General features: G+C 43.9%; 2 protein-coding genes across 4 annotated transcripts in view; both read left to right on the top strand.

Moving 5' to 3' along the window:
- SLC6A5 (solute carrier family 6 member 5) overlaps nt 1-4,107 on the top strand; it is a 32,830-nt gene extending 28,723 nt beyond the window's left edge. Inside the window, exon 15 of the mRNA XM_085579865.1 lies at nt 1,743-4,107. Within this exon, the coding sequence (XP_085435991.1) occupies nt 1,743-1,898 (156 nt within the window). The 3' untranslated portion in view covers nt 1,899-4,107. The remainder of the gene's footprint in view (nt 1-1,742) is intronic.
- A 7,452-nt stretch (nt 4,108-11,559) lies between these two features.
- The window catches only part of NELL1 (neural EGFL like 1), a 286,520-nt gene continuing 277,899 nt past the window's right edge, over nt 11,560-20,180 (top strand). For 2 of the 3 annotated variants that reach the window (XM_021528531.4, XM_021528532.4), the window contains exons 1-2: nt 11,560-11,739; nt 15,682-15,810. In XM_021528531.4, coding sequence (XP_021384206.3) covers nt 11,691-11,739; nt 15,682-15,810 — 178 coding nt within the window. In that variant the 5' untranslated portion in view covers nt 11,560-11,690. The remainder of the gene's footprint in view (nt 11,740-15,681; nt 15,811-20,180) is intronic. The other variant, XM_021528533.3, reaches the window with a different exon arrangement.

The raw sequence follows: 20,180 nt of genomic DNA on the forward strand, positions 1-20,180 counted from the left end.
GGAGACGAGGCCACTTGTCTAAGGGATCATTCAGCTCCTGTCTGGAGCAGACTGCAGTGCCTGGTCAGGAGACAGCTGCCCCTGCTGGAAATGACCTAATGTAGAATTAGATTTATTCCTTCTTTGTCTTGTCTCATAAGCTCCTCTCACTGGCACAAATGGTTCTGCTTCGAAACTTCTCATGTCTAAAACTGGCACACAAATTGTCACAAAAATAGGGTGTTTCCCTTAGTGTGTGTCCAGGTGTGCACCCAAAGAAACACCCAAGAGTTGGATCTGTTTTGAAAGGGCTTTTGCTCAAGATGTTTCAGCTGTAGTCTGGTATCTCCTCAATATTGAGTCTGCTGCATAGAATTATTATGGTTGATTTGGGAGGTAAAATTTGCAAACTAGTAATTAAGCAGAGACTAAAATAACGGATATAGAGGTTTGATTCACTTTATTAGGTAATAAACATATAATTGTTCCCTCTCAAGTCATCAAAAATATGTTTTCTTTCCTTTTTATCTGTGAATGCACCAATCAAATTATATATTCAATAAAGAACTCAGTGGAAAGATCAGAAAATTTCTGTTGTTTGCCAGGTTGACATTCTCCTCTTTCTTTTTTCCCGCAGATAAAAACAACATTTTGTCATCTCAAAATTAAAATCTTTCATAGTGATATACTACTTCTGGTAATTTGTATACTTTAGGGAAATACGCTAACTATAAATCCAATTATTCTAATGCACTTACTCACTGCTTAGACCATTGGGCTAAGTAATTGTGCACATGTCCTTCAGTAAGAGAGCCTCGCAGTCTGTAGCAGTGGTTCTGAGCTCCCCTCACATGTTGTGGGGGAGAATGTATAATTAAAACCTGGGCACTTGATCCCCTATTAATCTTGAAAACTTTGTGCAAAACAAACGCTGAGCAGTACAGCACTGCCAGGCTGTCGTCAATAACCTTAAATGAGTTTATCCTGCTTGCTCTGTGTTGGAACTCAAAATGTCTCTCAGACATTTTTGGAGGTTCCAGGCCTTGGTCAGAAGCATTTGAGACCCTGGCAGGCAGCTGGAAACAGTTGTGATTTTGGGTTTGAACCATGGAATGAGTTACCAACTTTGGAGGTGGAACAGGCAGTCACAAAGGGTTAGATAGTATAGTAAAAGTAATTACAAAGTAGAGGGGAAATTTTTTAGTATTGTACAGGAGTGTTTTAGCACCTGTCCAGGGGGGTTTTTACTTTGTACATGGGGGTCAGAAGTTCAAAGATGGAGGAAAGTGGGCTGATACTGTTCTTCCTCCTTCTTCTTCCTTGCCTCCATGTTCTTGGTGATGTTGGCACTTATGGATTGGTTTAGAGTAGAAAATCACCATTTAATATAGGTAATAGACATTGGGAAAAAACTGTAACCATGTAACATGTAACGTACCATATAAAAGAGAGCAGCAGCCCTGGGCGGGGAAAGAAGAAGCAGTCGGGAGTCAGAGAAGATGTCAGGGTGTGTGTGTGCCTCTGCCTGAGCTGTGAGCAAACCACAGCAGCCAGAGAGGAAAATCTTTTAGATAACTTGCAATGAACTGCCTTGAGATTGAACAACAAGAGGCTGTGGAGTTTTTCTTCAGAAGCACGGGTTGGAGGAGAGACTTTTCCACCACATGGGACCCCAGACCAAGCCCGGGGTTCTCACAGCTCTGGTGGTGATTGTGCTCTGTGGCTGACTCTCTTTTCTGACTCTCTTTTCTCTCCCCACGCAGAGGCTGAAGCTGGTGTGCTCCCCCCAGCCCGACTGGGGCCCCTTCCTGGCCAAGCACCGCGGCGATCGGTACAGGAACATGATCGACCCGCTGGGAACCTCCTCCCTGGGACTGAAACTGCCCCCCAAGGACATGGAACTGGGCACCCAATGCTAATAATCATTACAAAAGGGTGGCAATAACATTGTCGACCTTTTCTGTTTTTTTTCCCCATTTTTTTTTTCACCCACCGCTGCTTCTTTTCTTTTCTGCAGTGCCTGAAAGTGGCTGCTTAGGAAAGAGGACTTATTGTTGCATGCCATAGGGGAGGCCTAACTAGACCACTTCCAGGCATAGGTGATGCCTGTGACATGTTCTGTACCTGGTGCCACAGCAGAAATGTGTGACAGGTGACGTGACCAGGTGTTGTCAGGTGATGTAGGAATAAACAAAACCAAACCGAACAATCTTTAGATGAAACGACCCACTTAGTTTGACCCACTTCCCACCAGCACCCTTTGTAACAGGTAGCTCTGGTGGGACTAGGATTTTGCTACCAGTGTGTTCCAAGAAAAGTTCATCCCTCAAAGGTGATGGAAGTGGGCAAAGAATGGGATCTCCTGTAGTCCTGATATAAATCCAGCATAAGGCTCTTGTAGCTTCTTCTACACTGGCAGCCAACCTTGACCCATCATGTCTGCACACTTCCTTTATGATTTATACTAACTTGGAGGGATTGTTATGTTATTTAAACGTGTGGAGACCCTTGGGACAGCACACCAGGAAGCAATATATGGGGTGACAACAGAAACGACGATAATCCATCTGTAGAAAAATAAGAACAAAGTTTTTAAAAATGATCAACTGAGAGACTAAACTGCATTCAAGTCTAGAAGTGGTTTGGAAATGGTGTCAGAATGAGCTGTATGGGCATCACTGTTTCAAATCCTCTCGTATGTTTTTTTTTGATAATTTGATATCTGTCATCTCAACTAGGAATGCCTCAGCTATACAAAGTATCTGACAACCTGTTCCATGCCAAGTGCACCTGTGGTTTTACTCACCTCACTCTAATACTCTGAATATATTTTTCCTTGTTTCTCTGCTTTTGTTTACAGTATCTCCTCAAAAAGCCATCATATAATTTGTGCCTAACTTTGTATTCCTACAGTGGTAAGTGTAGTCTAGTTACCATCTGAAAACAGTTATTGGATGTGCTGTTCAACTTGTGACTCCCCGTTCATTTGCCTATAAGCACCTTTATATAACCTATAACCTTTAGCTGGTGTATTCTTCTCTTTCAACCAATGGGGAAATAGCAGGACCCCACTTGTCTATATATTATATATATAGCACGTAAATTCTTCAAAGCAGTATTCTCTCTGAAACTTGCATAGGGTATTTTTTTCATTAAAACATTTTCATTAAATAAAAATACCCAAATCCACAAAAATTAACCACCACAGTCATCTGCACAGATGCAACATTAGATATAGAAAATGCAAAGGTTGGGGTGAAAGGACAATTTAGTAGAGGGCCATCATAGCATTGCATAGCAGTAGGGCATCCTAAATCATTACATTTTAGAAATCAGATATATGCAATCATATGAATATTAGACTTAAATAGTTTTGTAACCTATTGGACAGAGTAAAAAATAGAGCTTTTAAAGAGTACATTTATTTACCTAAATAGAAAATTAGCCCAAATTATTGTAAATGCACTAGAATGAGGGAGAAAAATATATCTTCAATAATTGGCAAAACTTAACCTTTATTACCTTGTTATATCCTATACATACATATATGATATTTTTTAATGGTGATCAGTGTTCATGTAGTGTGTGCTAGTGATGCTTTATGTCCTTATAAATATCTTACCAATCAATGTAGAAATAATGAGCTTTGTAGTTTAGCCAGTTTTTTCCTCCCCACAGACACTGCTGTAGTAGCCTGTAAATGTTCTTTCCTTTCAGGGGACTGTTTCTATCCTGTTTTTTTGTCTGTCTGTCTTCATATTACAGGGTCTCAGGTAAATCCTCAGTTCATGTGTGTCCGTAGATCAGTAGGTGTGCTGTTTTCATCCTGTTGAAGAAAACCAAAAGCTAAACCTTAAAGTACCCCTTCCACACGTTGTTAACTCCTTTTCTCTGTGTGTGTGTGTATATATATATGTATATGAAATATATTAATCATTTTGCTGAACTTCCTCTTTCACGGGGCAATTAGTGTTGCCAGTTCTAGGCACTGCTGGAGATCTTTAATCCTCACACAGAACAAGTGAAGCACTACCAGGGGTTGTCATGCAGGCCAGGGAGGGCAGGTTCTGCAATATTTCTACTCCATGGGCTCTTGTTGGTCCCTGTCTCACTCAGCAGCAGGACGGGACCTTCTCTGCCTTAAAGCTGTTCCCCTTGCTTCAGCTTTGCCTGCTATTTTAAAAAAAGACTTGCTATTTTTACTTCTGGCTTTTAGTTTCCTGATAGAGGCAAGTTTGAGAAGCTGTGCTCTGTTTGGCCTCATGAATGTCCATAGGGATGAGCTGGAAATTTGGTTTCCACGTCTAGGTAGGGCTGAGGGACCTTCTCTGGGTGCAGAAGGGAACCTAAGTCAGCATCTGTCTTGGGAATTATGTGTTTCTATTGGGATAAATCACTCTTAACCAATATTCCCTTGCGTTTTGGTTTGATTTTTGGAGTCCAAGCCAGTTGGCCTTTGCTACTACTGTAATTCAAAAACAACAAGATCTATCTGTATGTTTGGTCCTCTTTCGCAGTCGAATGGTGTGAGAGCACTGAATCCTTCCACTTGCTGGCTTGTCCCAGGGCATGCCTTGGGACTGGGATTGCACATTAAATGCAGAGTTCCCTCAGTGCAAGGATGTGAGCTGCTGCCTACCTGAATTATGAAACAGAGATCATTGGAAGGAATGCTGCTGGGATATGATATCTTTTGGCTTGGATTACCAAACCAGACTGCATATGAAATTGCAGCTGAATTGCTTTCCATGATTTAAGCAATTAATCTCCTTGCTTTTAATTTAGATGTTGTTCCTGTGCCTGCTAAGTCATTAGCACAGGATTAGGCTTGAATTTGAAACTCTGTAAACAGATGTTTGTGATTTTTTTGCTAGCTGATCTTTGTCTTCAGCTTTGACCCCATTGCTAAGCTTGCAAAAAATTTTGGAAAAGGAGAGAAATGCATAGAAAAATCACAGAAGATGTGAAGTTTTCACTATATGTGAAAGGCAGGGTTTTATTTTGGTCACATGAGATTTTTTCTAAATTATTTTACTGTCCAACTCTGAAAATTGAGATTAAATTAACCAGCAGTGTCTTCTTTAAATGAGAAGTTACCTTGAAGTTTGGGAATGCACTTCACTTACCATGTTCTAACAAAAGTTTGCATGTACTTTGATAATTTTCTAAAAATAAATTTAGTAACTAATAGCATAACAGTAAAGATCTTTAAAATAAAAAAAAAGGAGGGGAAAAAGCCATATTAGTAAAAAATGTGATGTATGTACTTTCAGATCTATCTATCTTGTGAGTAAAAAATGTTTAAATTTGGTGAAACTATGCCGCATATTTTTTCTTTGAAATTAAATTGAATTTCTGGATGAGCTGAGATGCATTAAAGATTATACCTAATGCAAATGCTTGCCATCTTCAAATTTTTTGGGGTCATCCCAGTGTTTTTAAATATGCAATGTTCAAAACCTATGTTTCAGCTAGACAAGGCAGCACTTTGTTTCCAAAGGAAGGGTTTAACAAAATGACCTTTAATTGAGAAAGACTTGGATTGTCTTTATATGATGTTTCAATTGAGTCCAAGTAGTCTTTTGGTTCATTTCTGCTCCAATGACCACATTAGACGTGCCTCCACACTGAAGATCATTGCTTCTGATACACTGTGTGACTATCTCTCACCATCAAGTCCCAACACCCGATTGATTTTAAATACCTCTGCTCTTTTTATTGTGTACGGTTATTTGGATAATACGATTTCTTTTTGCCTGTGTGAAAGAAATGTTTATGTATAGCAGTCATTGTTCTCCTGTTGGTTTCTTATTCTGCAGCTCCACTTCTTCGTGCAATCAAGGGCAGGCTTGTAGGGGCTGTGGGCTGCAGGCAGCAGAGCTTTTTGACCAGAGGTGTCCCAGAAAGCTTCTGCTGCTGTCAGAGACACTTGTTTCTTGGTTTGCAGTTAGGTGGTGTGCACATAAGGTACCTGAAAATGGTCAGAGCTTGATATTCCTGCGGGGCTCAGGTGGGTGCCTTGAGGCAGGAGGGCTATCACCAAAGAGAGAAGGTTTTCCTGAGGGGTTTATATAATGTGAGAACTAGGTTGGATCTTAATGCTTGCAATATTTTATTTGCCCATAGCATTTAAATACATCTTCAGGTAACCATTTGCCTTATAGCTATCTTCCATTGTTAGTAAAATTGACTAAAACATGTTGTTCTCTGTCCTTTATATTATGTGGTATTACCTTGTAAGGTAGATACTTGGCTGGTATAAATTGTCAGGGCTTTGTCTGGAGCTGTGACAATTTACACCAGCTGAGAATTTGCTCCCTGTGTCCTATGGCACTTTATTACGGACCCATCGCTGATGGGTTAAATCTTAATTACTTGCGTAATGTCATATATAAATATATATATATATATATTTACAGGCATTCTATGGGGTACTGCTGCCTATGGATAAAGATTTGTACCCTAACCGATCACTACATTTTTTTCATTCGCTGTATGTGCAAAAGATATATTGTTACAAAGAATGCATCGTATGTATCTCATGTAGTACATATTATGTTGCTGTATGTTTTTAATTTCACAAATCATTATTCTTGAGGCCCTACCTCAAATTTTGTATTTATGTGTACAAATGCAATTTATTGTATTATATATTTGCCTAATATATTTGAATGTGATAAATTAAAATTATTCAATAATGTATGGGCTCTAAAGATTCTAAATAAATGTCCAGTGTTTAAAACAGAAATGACATCAACTTCCCTGGTGAGTGAAATGTCTCTTTTCCCACCACCTCCTTCCCTACCCAACACACACCACAAACATCATTCTTGCTTAACACACAGACTTGAGGTGTCTTCAGAATTGATCCATTTGATTGTTAGAAACATGGAGCAGCAGCTGGAAGCAGCCCTCCTGGGAAACAGGGATGTAGCACAGCTGCAGAGACAAGTAGCATTTAAATGGCTGCTTTCTTAACTATTGAGTGTTCTGTACCTTGTGGAACAATTGATTGCTTAACAGAGGACCGACTGGATTTGTTTAAATCCTTCTCATCCTATCAATTCAATTATTCCAAAGGCTGTTAAACTGTTAAAAACAAGAGAGGTTCAGATCTGCTGGGGATGAAAAAGGGAGGCTGAAAGGAGGAGCACATGAAGAAGGAAAGTGTAAGGAACAAGTTCTGGTGTTATTGTACCGTGTGTTTCAGTTCCTGCCATGTGGTAAGGCCATGTGCCCCAACACGGATTTGGAAAGCAGGTTTTTCCCTTCCCAGCCTGCTGTGGAAATGGTGCTGGTCCAACCTGTTTCACTGTTGGCAGACAGGAGCTTTTGAGAAACTTTCCCCAAATACAGTAGCTGAAGAGCGATGTCCCGATGTGTCATCAAAAGTGGCATCACAAGAGATACTCGTGCCAAGAGCATGATTCCCTTCAGGCTCTGGAGGGTCTGAACTTGAAGATTGCTCTGTAGCTGAGTGAGTGGCAGGATGTTTCACTTTGTTCTGTCTTTAAGCTCCCGTTTCTCTGAAATGTGCAAAGGAGGTGCTAGGACTTGGTGATGGAAGGCTGCAATCATTCTTTGCACATTACCTGCGCAGGCGGATTTCATTCTGGGGAAGTCTGAAGCTACCAGCGAGCATCGTGAGAGACCTGAGCTGGGTGCCATCAATGCCCTTTTCAGGAGGAAAAACTGAGGCATGGAATGTTTCAAACTCCCAGAGTCACCAAGTGTAAGTCAATGACACAACACATTGGTTTTGGGAGTAAGAGACAGTCATTTGCTGTCACCACTAGGCATCTACTGCATCAAATCTTTAAGCTCGTGGGAACAGATAAAAATCCATGTCCTTTTAACTTGGTTGTAGGGACTGACTATGGCCACAATTTAAACCAATGCATGTTACTTAACAGCTGGAAGATAGGCACATGTTCTCCTACACTGCTTACAGATGTGTTTAGTCTGAAATAATTTTACTCTTTTGGTGCTGAGATTCCTACGGTCAGTGAGGAGGTTGAAGGGCACATCTTATACCAAAGGGAATAATTAGTTTAGATTCTCAGTCTTCAAATATGAGCTAACTTTATGTTTGGGAATTAACAATAATAAAAAAAAAAAGAGCAGTAAACATTTCTCCATGACTGGGCACAGAAGTAGACAAATGATTTTTCTTCTTAAGGCTTCACTCTGATGGATTTGCTAGTTACTTCTGTAATTGCAAACCCTAAAGTGGGTACTTTTAGCCTGCTGAACTGATTATATAGTCCTTTACGAGTATTTGTCAGTGGGTAAGGCAAGCATGGCATACAGAAATCCCCGCTTCCTTTCCACCTGTTCTTCTTCACACTACTCAGGTGGAAGTGCTGCTGCTAATTCTTGCCCTCTACTGGCGGCAGAGCAAGCTTTGCTCGTGTGGATCGCAATGTCACCGCGGAGCCAGGCTCTCCAAGGACGTGAGGCTATTTGTGAATGTAGGAGGTTTTCTACTCCACGAGCTACAAGTGGTGAGCTTAGTTTTTCTCTTTTTTCTTTCTCCTCTCCTCTCCTCTCCTCTCCTCTCCTCTCCTCTCCTCTCCTCTCCTCTCCTCTCCTCTCCTCTCCTCTCCCTCTCCTCTCCCTCTCCTCTCCCCTCCTCCCCTCCCCTCCCCTCCCCTCCCCTCCCCTCCCCTCCCCTCCCCTCCCCTCCCCTCCCCTCCCCTCCCCTCCCCTCCCCTCCCCTCCCCTCCCCTCCCCTCCCCTCCCCTCCCCTCCCCTCCTCCCTCTTCTTCTCGCTCTTTTCTCTCTTTTCTCTCTTATCTTTTTTTTTTCCTCTTTTCTCACTTTTTTCTCTTGTTTCTTTTCTTTTTCACCCAGGCATAAGCACTGCTGTTTGCAGTGCAGCTGGCAACTGAGTCCACCCTTACTGAGACACCCTTGCAGTAACAGAGCTTTTAATTGCATTTTAGCTGTGGCACGCAGACAGCCCTACAACTGTTCAGAGAGACATTGGACCTACTCAAAAATCCTTCCTCAAACTACAAAATGTCACAATTTTTGTGGTGGCGGGACTAACAGTTTAACACCACACAGTTAGCAACTTCACAATAATTTAGGTCAAAACCAAGATGCATTCAATGATCAGTGAATAGTGCAAGGACAATATTCACAGGAATATTATCTGAGCTGAAATCCAGTTCAGTTTCCAGGGCAAATGCTTCACTGTTGCAGAAGTACCTTCAGATTTTTAAAAAAACTTTCAAGGAATACTCAGGAACACAGTTTTAATTCTTACCTGGAAGTCGGGCTTTTTGGCTATTTATACTTCCTGTAAGAACATATAAGAAAGTCAGATTTTCTGGCGAAAAAAGGAGATTATTTGTTGCCATTAGGGGAGGTGTAAGAACAGTGTTGGCTGCAAGGAGGGGATTTTTTGTTTTCCATCCATTTGCCCTATCCTTTCTCCATATGAACAGCTCTCCAAATGTGTGATCATTTGGGCATTTAGCTGGACTATAGGAAGAGCTATAACTGTGGGACCAGCTTTTTTCAGAGCACTTCCTACCAAGCTGCTTGTGTAATGGTTGGGATATTCTTTTCCATGAGATTGCTCAAGATGTGTTTGAAACTGTGTTTTACAGCTGGTAACGTGGTGCAAATTTTTGCATGTACCCACAGTATTTTATAAACAGCATTTAATCCAGGCTTAGGTTAAACAGATCAGTTTGGGAATCTATCTATGGCCAATTTAAATTTTATGTCCACTTAAGGCTCTGCATCAAGTGGAAAATGGAAAACTTGTGTTAGATTCCATGTGGTGTCTCGATAGAAACTGGTTTTATTACCAGAAAAGCACAAACAGATGTAAGCTAACAGAAATTGGATATACAGACCCGTTCCCCAAAAAGAAACCTCTAAAATCAGATAGTAACTGCTATGCAGAGCCCTGATGTCACCAGATGGAATAGAGGGGTGTGTCCTCACTCGCTGAGGTACCATTGCCTCTTTCTCCTGTTGCTATGGTTATATAGAATATCTGTGCATAGCCACACACTCTTGTATACCATGTGTGTACCTCCTCCCGCCCAGTGGCTGATAGCGGGGCACCCTACCCAGAGGGAAGATGCTGCAAAGTTACATTTGAAGGAAAAAAAGTTGTTTTGATACACTGGAGATAAATTACTGATGTGCTTTCTGAGTGGCCACCCCAGGGGTTTCCTGGAGTGCATTTACCTTGCTGGCAGCCAGGAACAGCTGTTTCCAGACATCTCACTAATTAAGTAATTAGGCAACCAAGTCAGACTGTTTGCTCCTACCAATGTAAATGTGTATGAATCCAACTGCACCCCTAAGATGGGCGTGATTTTTAGGTGTCATCTTAACTTTGTCCAAATGTACAGCTTATTATTTAACATTGAAGATGGCTGGAATTTGTACTGTGCAGCACAAAATCACGATGAGGGGAAGCAGAAGAGAGGAAGATCCTGGGGCTTGCGACCATGGATCAACTGGCAATCTCACTCTGTTCCTGTTCGGTAGGGCGGGAACATCATCTGGGGCCAGTAAACTGCCCTTGGAAATTAAATCAGCTGTTCTGCAGGGAAGAGTATTGCACATAACAGAGGCATGTGGTAGAGTGCTCTTTGCCAAGCGCCAGGCCGAATTAAAAGGCTGGAGCAAAGAAATACTTGAAGACAGGTTTTAGAACAGCTATCAGAGTAGATTCTCATAGGGCTCACGGGTATCTTTAAATACTTTACCTCCCTTTTACACCTTAGAGGCTTAAAGCGCAGTTCAGGGAGTTGAGCAAGAAGCCGAGGTTTCTGCATCACACCTCAAAACTTCCTTTTCGTTTATTCACACGCGGCATAAATGATTTCTGAGAGCAAACAGTTAATGAGGGTTGATTCTTAGGCACGGGAAGAAGGCGCAGGTGGCCGCGGCGGGCCCGTCCGGCTCGGGGGGTTCGGGCGGCGGGAGCGGGGCCGGGGCTCGGACCGGGGCGGCTCCGCTGGGACCGGGGCGGCTCCGCTGGGACTGGGGCGGCTCCGCTGGGACCGGGGCGGCTCCGCTGGGACTGGGACCGCTCCGCTGGGACCGGGGCGGCTCCGCTGGGACCGGGGAGGCTCCGCTGGGACCGGGGCGGCTCCGCTGGGACCGGGGCGGCTCCGCTGGGACTGGGGCCGCTCCGCTGGGACTGGGGCGGCTCCGCTGGGACTGGGACCGCTCCGCTCGGCTCGGAGTGAGGCGGCTCCGCTCGGGGCCGCTCGGCTCGGGGCGAGGCGGCTCCGCTCCGCTCGGCTCGGGGCGAGGCGGCTCCGCTCGGGGCCGCTGGGCTCGGCTCGGAGCGAGGCGGCTCCGCTCCGCTCGGCTCGGGGCGAGGCGGCTCCGCTCGGCTCCGCTCGGCTCGGAGCGAGGCGGCTCCGCTCCGCTCGGCTCGGGGCGAGGCGGCTCCGCTCGGGGCCGCTGGGCTCGGCTCGGAGCGCGGCCGCGGCCGGGCGGCGGCGCTGGCGAGGCCCGGGGGGGCCGCGCGTCACGGCGGGGGGCGGGCGGGGAGCCCCCGCTGCGGGGGCGTCGGGCCGCGCCTGGGCAGCGGGCGGAGCCGCCGCCGCCTCCTGCCGGAGCCGCTCCGCGCTCCGAGGCTGCGCTCGGCCGCGCTGGGCTCGGCGCGGCTCCGCAGCAGCTGCCGGCGGCCGGGGAGGGAGCGAGCGGGCGCCGCCGCCCGCGCCGCGCCGATGGGTCTCCTCCTGCTCCTCTGGGCGTGTGCGGCCGCCGCCGGGGCAGGTGAGAGGCCGGGGGCCGTGGGAGGGGTGGGTGCGCCTCCCCGGGCGGCGAGGGCCGGGGCCGCCGCCCGGGGCGCGCCGGCGGCGGGCGGAAACTTTGCGGGAGGGCGGCGGCGGCGGGAGCCGCCCCGCAGCCGCGGCGGGGCCGGGCATCCCCCGGCGGGGCGCACCGGGCTCGCTCCCGGCGGGGCGGCCGCTCCGCGGGGGCCGGGGGCAGCCGTGGGAAAGTTTTGCGGGAGCGGCGTGCGGGATGCGCCCCGCGGGCACCGGGAGCGCCGCGGCGGCGGGCGGTGCGCGGTGCTGTCCGCGGAGCTGTCCGCGGTGCTATCCGCCGTGCTGTCCGCGGTTCTGTCCGCGATGCTATCCGCGGTGCTGTCCGCGGTGCTGTCCGCGGTGCTGCCCGCGGTGCTATCGGCGCTGCCGCCCGTGGTTCTTGCCCGCGGTGCCGGCAGCGGGGCGCGGCAGAATGGGCGTGATGCGGCTGCCAGCGCGTTATACCGTGCCGGCTCCGCTGCCCCTCCAGCCTTGCGCGATCCAAGTATCGCTTCTCGTTCCTTGCGAAGGCTTTGTTCTTGGTCCCCGAGTAGCGCTCCTCCTCGGCGGGAGCTGCTGAGGGGCACGTTTCTCCCTGGTGCCTGCAGCTGTTCTCAGGGAAACCACCCGGCGCAATTGTCAAAAGTGCAAAGGAATTAATGTTTTATAATTAAATTCTTATAGTAATTGTAACCTCATCAAAATCCGCAGAGGGATGCGGCATAAAAATAGTTGGAAGAAAATACCGCCCGTCCCTTTCACAGTGGTGTTACCCCTGATAGTGCATACAGATTTTAAATGGTCAACAGGACCCGAAACTCTACTACTCGGAAAGTTCTCTGTGTGCAACAATTGCCATCAAAGTTGTCAGAGGAGAGAGCAAAATGCCTCTTCCAGAGCCTCTTTACCATTTTGTTAGTTTCACGTGGGTATGGGCAAATGGTTTGATTGTGTTGAGCCTGCTTTAAGTAAAAGTTTTTCCATCCCCAAGCAGCGTGTTGCACATGCTGAGGAGATGATAAATGTGCTGCATATGTTGCATGGCTGCACATTAGCTAGATGGAGCATGGCATGATTGCTGGTGCTTGGGTGTAAGTGATAAAGGCAGAAGCAGAGAATAAAAGCTGTCAGAGCTGTAAGGCAGAATTAATTTCTTTTAGGGATTTCCTAGTGACATCATTCATAATTATATGGCTTAATCCTCTAATCTACTGTAGTACCTTCAGTTCACATTGGGCTGAATCCACCAAGTCCTGAGATGATTTCTACTCCCGCCCACCTGCCTGAAGCATTTGGACTGTTGCTTGTGTAAGCCACTGATTTAAGGGGAATGGCCCAATTACTTTAAATAGGAATTAAAAGCAACATCATCCAGAATCGGGCCCAGGCATTGCACAGCTCTCTGGTGAGAGCAGACTGTTTGATGCTTAATTTTTACTTCAGAAAGAGATGGCATTTCCAGCTACTTGCTCCACTGAAAAGAGACAGCATAAAATACTAGATGCAAGTGTGGTTGATATGCATGTGGTATCTTTCTGATAGACTGGGGGAGACCACAGGGGAAAAGGAGACTTGGTTATCATACTGAAGCTGCTGATTTGTTGTTTATTAATTATTAACTCAGCATTTGAGTGCCTGCTGCCGTTTGAAGACCCAGCTCAGGAAAATGACTAGGTATTTAAAGCAGTGTAGGCTCTTGCTAAATAGTTACTGTGACACAAGAAACGGTCTGTGCTTTCCAGAGTATTTTAAAAGCTGGAAGAGAACACACTGAAGCTGTCACACAAGATCCTTTGTTGGCATAAATCGAAGCCTGTGGAGATGCAGTGATGTATACTTGTTGAGCCTTGGGTATTCAGGGTGGAATAAACAGCTTTAATAGAGCAGTGGAGCTGCTGTGATTTATGGCAGTGCCCATACTTGCTCGTTATGGTTTCTGTCCCCACCCTGTTGATGGCTGTGACAGAGCTTTCACTTACTTTAATGGGTTTGAGATTTGGCTTGCTGAACACAGTCTGTCCTTTCTGTTGAGCAAGTTTTAGTACTTACTTGACCTCCCTTCATATTACTAGATTCTTGCTGATCTGAATAGATGTAACCCCTTTCTAACGAGGGACAGCAAACTCTGTTTCTCACAGGCACGGCTGATAGGTAAGTTCACACAATTTACATTGTGCTGCTCTTCTGCTGAGTGAAAACCTTAGAAGAATAACAAGTCCTTCCTTCTTTTGGTGCTGGCTGTTATTCCAGGAGGGGAAGGTGTTTTTAGTCCACCAGTGTGGACAATGTCAGCTGTGGTCATTCAGTGCCCGAGTGCCTACGGTGGAAGTCAAAGTTAGCACAAAAAGCCTGATGATGTTGCTGATTATCTGGGAAGTTTTTATCTTTGGAGAAGTTCATCTGGGCTTTCTAATATTTTCCCAATTCAAATTTTTTACAAAAAGGTGCTTATCCCCATATCGTTGTGTAAGCACTGTGTGTGTGGATGTGTCAGCACTCTTGGAGCTTCAGTTCCATCAGATGCCTCTAGATCTTAATTTTCCTTGTAGAGTAAGGTTGCTAGAGACCTCCTGAAGCTGTATTTTCAGGGTTTTTTTTAGTGCTCTGTCCCTTATGGAGTAGAATCCTCTATGTTAGTACAACATGTTATTCCGTCAACTTTTCATCCTTGAGGAAAAGAGAAAGTTCTGGAGCACAAAAGATTTATGACTAGTATATGTAACTTCTTGTTCGTTCTGTACACCTCAGTAATTTCTCAGAGCCTTTCAAAGAATCAAGCTAGAGTACTTGCTGCTTAAATGATCTAGAAGTATAGTCCTGGAATAACAAATCAATCAATTTAGGCCTGAGTGTGAAGTCTACTTAGTGGAAATCAATCTGGACGTGCTTTACAGGTAATGTCCTTGCTCCATAGAAGTCAATGGGACTTTTAGCATTGACTTCAGCTGTGTCAGGATTTCATTCCTGGAGCCTGTTACTAATGATGTTAGTGAAAAATGTCATTAGGAAAGAGTTTGGATTCCACATGAGATATTTGACCTGTGTCTCAGGCACAGATTTCATGTCACTCTTACTGCTGTGCTGAGAGAAACACTGAGGTTAGGCCTCTCTCTTCCCATCCCTAGAAAAAATGAGGTAAGTTTGATCAATTTGGTGTGCTAAGCCATCAAGTTGCCCTGCACCCTTCAACATAACATTTTCAGACTTTTGGAGTCTGTGTCTTTTATGCCAATCCCATCAGGTCCCTGCTAGATTGAAGAGTACCCAGGCTTTTCCTGGGCATAAGCCTTTTATGAATTTCAGGTTTAGAACTCTGCTTTTCCAGTAGGTGCTCAGCTGGTTGGAGTGAGTGAATGTGAGCTTTGGCAGCAGCAGAGGTGTGCTTCAGGAGCAGTATTAAACACCTTGGTGAGTCACCTAAGGCTCCAGGAGGGCGTTCTTTGCCCTGCTGCTGGATCTGCTCGATGCTCCTTTGGTCCAGTAAGGAAAATGGATTAAGTTTAGGTGATGAGCTCTTAGTCACAGCTAGGCAGGAAATGTGAGAGAAGTTTTCAGTCCTTACATCTCCCTGGAAATAGTGTGGCCAGAAGTGGAATGCTGCAAATCTCTCTCTCATGGTTATGCTTTTATTTATTACTCTTTAACCTTTTGAAGATGCTGGATAAAAGTATTAGTTTTAGAATGTTTTAACACGTGCACAGTAAAATCTCTGGGAAGGAAACAGCTTAACTGAAAGACTTGGAATAGAATATTTTCTCTTTCCTGCAGCACAGTTACTGTCTTATAAGTAATTACTGTGTACAGTGTGAGTGGGAAGGTACTAGAAATGTCTGTGCTAGATATTCTTCTCTATTCTTTCCATTACCTGATTTGAAATAAAAATTGATCTAATTCTCTCTGCCTCTAACAGCTGTAGGATTTGGAATGGATCCTGACTTACAAATTGATATCATCACAGAGCTGGATCTGGTGAATACAACCCTGGGGGTAACACAAGTGTCAGGACTACACAATGCCAGCAAAGCATTTTTATTCCAAGGTGAGAGAAACATCCTCAATTTTCTTATCTTGCTTTTTGTCTGCATGAGCTCAGGAGAACTTTGATACTTAAGTGGTTTCCTGTAATGGTGGTCTTGCTTAACTATTGCTTTCTTTTATTTCTGTTTCTTGGAATTAGTTCTTGAAACACAAATGCTATTTTTCTGTGTGTGTGCTGTCAGGTAGTTGCAAGGGAATTTTGGGTACCTTTTCAATACTCCCCAATATTTATTTCTCACTAAATATGTCAGAGTGGTTCCAATGGATGGACTTGTGAGTTTTTTCTCTGTGATCTTATACATGCAGAGAGACACATAGCTAAAGATGTGTAACTATGAGGAGGCATTTCATGTGTTAATACTGATTGGTAATGTAGCAAGTTTTTAATCAACTTTATGAAAACTGCTAAAGGGGCAGTAATAGAACAGTTTTGTATTTAAGTTCCCATGCTGAGGATCAATGGCAAGATAAGTCTGTGGTTTTTTTCCCTCTTCATTAAGTATTCTAATATAAAGTTTGTGAAGTGTTTGAAAATGATTTTTTTTTTTTGTATTTTTACTGAATGAAATTCTGGATGTAGTTTACAATGTATTTAAGTAAGGTCTAGATTAAGGGACAGTGTCCCATGGGCTAGAAGCACTGAGTTGCTACAATATGCTAATTAGGCAGGAAAGACATTTATATGACTTGAGATTAACATGTGAATTAAAGCACTGCTGGAAACATTTTTATTGTGGAGGCTTCCTGTGTTTTTTCTTTACTGTGCTTCAGTCAGTGTTGAAGTGTGCATATTAGTGTCTCCCTTTTTTTTATCTGTCTTCCGTAGCTGTTTTCAGAGGTAAATGATTATGATCTGATTTAACTTCAGTTCTGGATCTGCGGTGCTAGCTGACTTTAGTGTAAAAAATAAGGAAAGTGGGTCTGTAATCTTAGTTCATTCTTTATCTGGCCAAGGCCAGTTCAGGAGTCAGAGCAGAGCTGCTTCTGGAGACCACCTCAGGATTTGTTTTCTGTCTTCTGTGATACAAGAAGTAGCTTAATTTTCACTGATTGCCAAATTAGTGTCCAGAAGAGCAGCATTGATTCATTTCATTTAGAGATGTAATTTTTTTTCTCTTGATACCCTGAGTCCATGGTTGTGTATTATGGACAAATAATATTATAGTCATTCCTCTAAGGACTGCAATGGCCTAAGTATGTTAGTAATTCCAACTGCTATTCCATGCAGGTGAGTTGCAATGTGAATTGTGGTGAGTTTTCACAGACTGGTGGCCAGAGCCATAGGGAAGAAGTCCAATATATATTTGTCAAGACTTGGATTGAGACCACTGATACTGAAAGTAGCTTTGAAAGGCTCATGGTGAAGATGTTTTGGATATTCTGTTCTTTTCTCCTTGGAGCCATCCATCTGTAGTCTGGGAACTTAGGGCTGGTTTAAAAAAGGTGGAACTTACAAAATCCATATGAACGGATAAGCTGAAAGATAGATGCTCATGGGGAGCAATAAACAAACATTCACAGTATGAAATGAATAAATAATATGAAGATTGTAGTTAGGTACATAAATTGTTTTTTTAATTCGCAGAACAGAATAATGCACACAGAAATAGCTCTCTTCTTGAGTATCACCTCTGGTGTAAAAGTTGCTGGAAGGTGGCTCAGGAAAATTATTGTCTTCAGTAAAGCTCATCAGTCCTTGGGCCTTTGCTGTCAGCTGGGATGGAAGTCTGAAGCTGCCCTGTTGCCTCCTTCCCTCCTTGTTCCTGCAGTTATTTGCTAAATGCCAGCAGTGTGCTGGCAGCTGTATGGGCTCCCTTTTTCTAGCAGAGGTGAATGACTTTACAGCTACAGTCCAGCTGTGGGCCACGTCCTTTAACTGCAACCAGGAGATACTAAATTTTGATTAAAACCACTATAGAACTTAGGGTCTATAGGAAACTGCCATGTCTAAGATAGAAGCAATGCTTTCTTCCACAGAGATCCACAAAAAACCCCCTGGTCCCACACGACTCTCCCAGAGGAGAGAAGAGCCTGGAAGTTAGTGCTTGTTCAAACTGAGGGTGTTCTTTTGTGTGTTCCAGCAAGTTTACATCTTGGAGGTAGAGAAATGGTTATTTTTCCCCAACCTGGGCAGTTTTGTGTCCAGGGTAAGTCCAGGAAAATATGGGATGTTCTCCTAAGCAATTCTTTTTCTGTGAATTAAACTATTTGAAAGAGAAAGCTTTCTAAGTTTTGAGCATTCTTTCAGTTGCCTTTAGAGACAAAAAGAGGAAATGAAAAAGATGGATGATATGAAGATATACAGGCAAAAAAAGGGAAAATATTATTTTTAATTTGACTTTTCATCAGTGACAGCTCTCTTACCATAAATGACATACTGTTTGTTTCTGGGGAGTGATGTCATGATTTAATTTATCCTAGAGAAAATGCAGAAAGACTTTTCTTTGAAGATCTTGTGATTTCAGTCTAAGACCATCCCAGTAAATCTGGTGGACTATTCTAATTTTTTAATAATATTGGTATGAACGGCCAAACCTCAGATTTCTGTGTGAAACAGATTTGTAGGCTAAGAAACAAATTCAGCTCTGTTGCAAATTGTGTGACAGCGTGGTAGAACCAAAGTGGCAATTGAGAGATGTGGGTTGCCTTTGGGCAAGCAAATCTGTTCCTAATTCAGAAAAGCATAGAAACCTATAATTAAGTGTAGTCATCTGAGTTGTCCTGCTGGGCATGGACTTTGATTGCTAGAGTATTTCAGCTGGGTTTTTGATCGATCAGTTTCATTATTTGAATTTTTCAGTTCCATTCTCTGTGAAAGAGGGATGAGGAAATAAACAGGGGAAATGTAGATAATTCATAATTGCAATTCTGCAAACAGTCTGATCCTTAAGATCTATAACATTCTGGTGTCTTAATTATTTATCTTTTATTCACTTTTACACGCAAACATGGGAGAAGATGTCTTTGTGGGCAGGTGATTTGCTCCAGCATGAAAGGGCAGAGGAGGGTGAATGGAGATTCTTGATGGGTGCTTTTGGAGAATGTCTGACCCACATCTTCTCACCTCCAGCCAGGAGGGCAGTGAATTAAAGGAAAGGGTTTTGGGGGTGGGTGGAAAATCTCAAAGAAATATACTGAAATAAATATACTGAAAATATGAACTTTTCACCTAATGATAACATGCCTTGCAATAACATATTACAAACACTGAATGTAAGACATCTCCAAAATGGTATCTTACAGGCATGAAAAATGAACAGGATCAGAAGAGGATTATACTGTTAACTGTAGATAATACAATTAATGTAAATAATAACTATTGTAAATAGTACATTAGGAAACCCTGAGCTCCCTTGCTGGGTCTCAGTCCTGTTCTCTGTTTCAGCTAGCAGGGAAGTAGGGCTTGTCCTGACTTGGACTTAGCAGGATCTTGAGTTCAGTGGCAGAGGAAAGCTCTGATGATAAATAAGGCAAAAGGATGTTAACTGGTCATCCTGTTTCTAGGTAGACTGAGACCAGTTTTTAGCCTAGCTGTTAAATGATGTGATTCCTTTAACCAGTCTAACTTTTGTTCCATGCTCAGTTTGTGCTGTGGAAGTAAAATTTTATTCCTTTTACAACCTGTCAGCTATGCCTATTTCTTTTTAATTCTTCCTGCAACGTCTCTTTGGCATTAACAGAGACTTAAAGCCTTTACTTACAAAACAATTCCCCCCCACTCCTGAGAGTTTATTAAGGCTTTGCTGTTTCCTTTACTAGCAATCTGGCACTATTTTTCAACCTAGCTTTTAAATTAGGAATGGTCTTTTTACTACATCTACTACGTTTCACACCCAGCAAAAGAAACCAGCAAGTGCTGTTCAAAGTCTGGAGATGTGCAGTGCTTTGTTCTTGACTGTTTCTTGACTTCTACCAAACAGCCACTGGATTTAAGAGAAACACCTGGCCTGGAGCTCCTGCAGCACAGAGTTCAGTCGTGCTCCTTATTCCCACTTTGTACTACAGGCTGCTGAGTTCTTTTCTGTACAGTCGTGGCTCCAACAGGAAAGGTGAAAGAATAACAAGTACCTTAAAGCACAGGGAAAGGCAATGTTTTTGTGAGAAAAAAAGAGTGAAACTTGTTGAGTTCCTGAAACAAAAGGACTGTCCTGCTTCAGGCCAAAAGAGAGATCAAAGCTGCACTTCCAAGGCAAGTAGAGGTGCCTCCCACAAGACTCTCGAGCTTCCAGAAGAAGTGCAATCCTCTCTGTTGGTGTTTTCCTTCAGTGTTTTACAAATCCTGCCTTTTTTTAGACTAATTCCTCACTTAGAGAGTAGAAATGTTTCCAGGTTCCACTCCAGGAATCTCAGTCCACAAAGTCAGGATTTGCA

This window comes from Lonchura striata, chromosome 5, assembly GCF_050655825.1.
Source record: "Lonchura striata isolate lonStrDom1 chromosome 5, ASM5065582v1, whole genome shotgun sequence".
NCBI classification, from domain to species: Eukaryota; Metazoa; Chordata; class Aves; order Passeriformes; family Estrildidae; genus Lonchura; species Lonchura striata.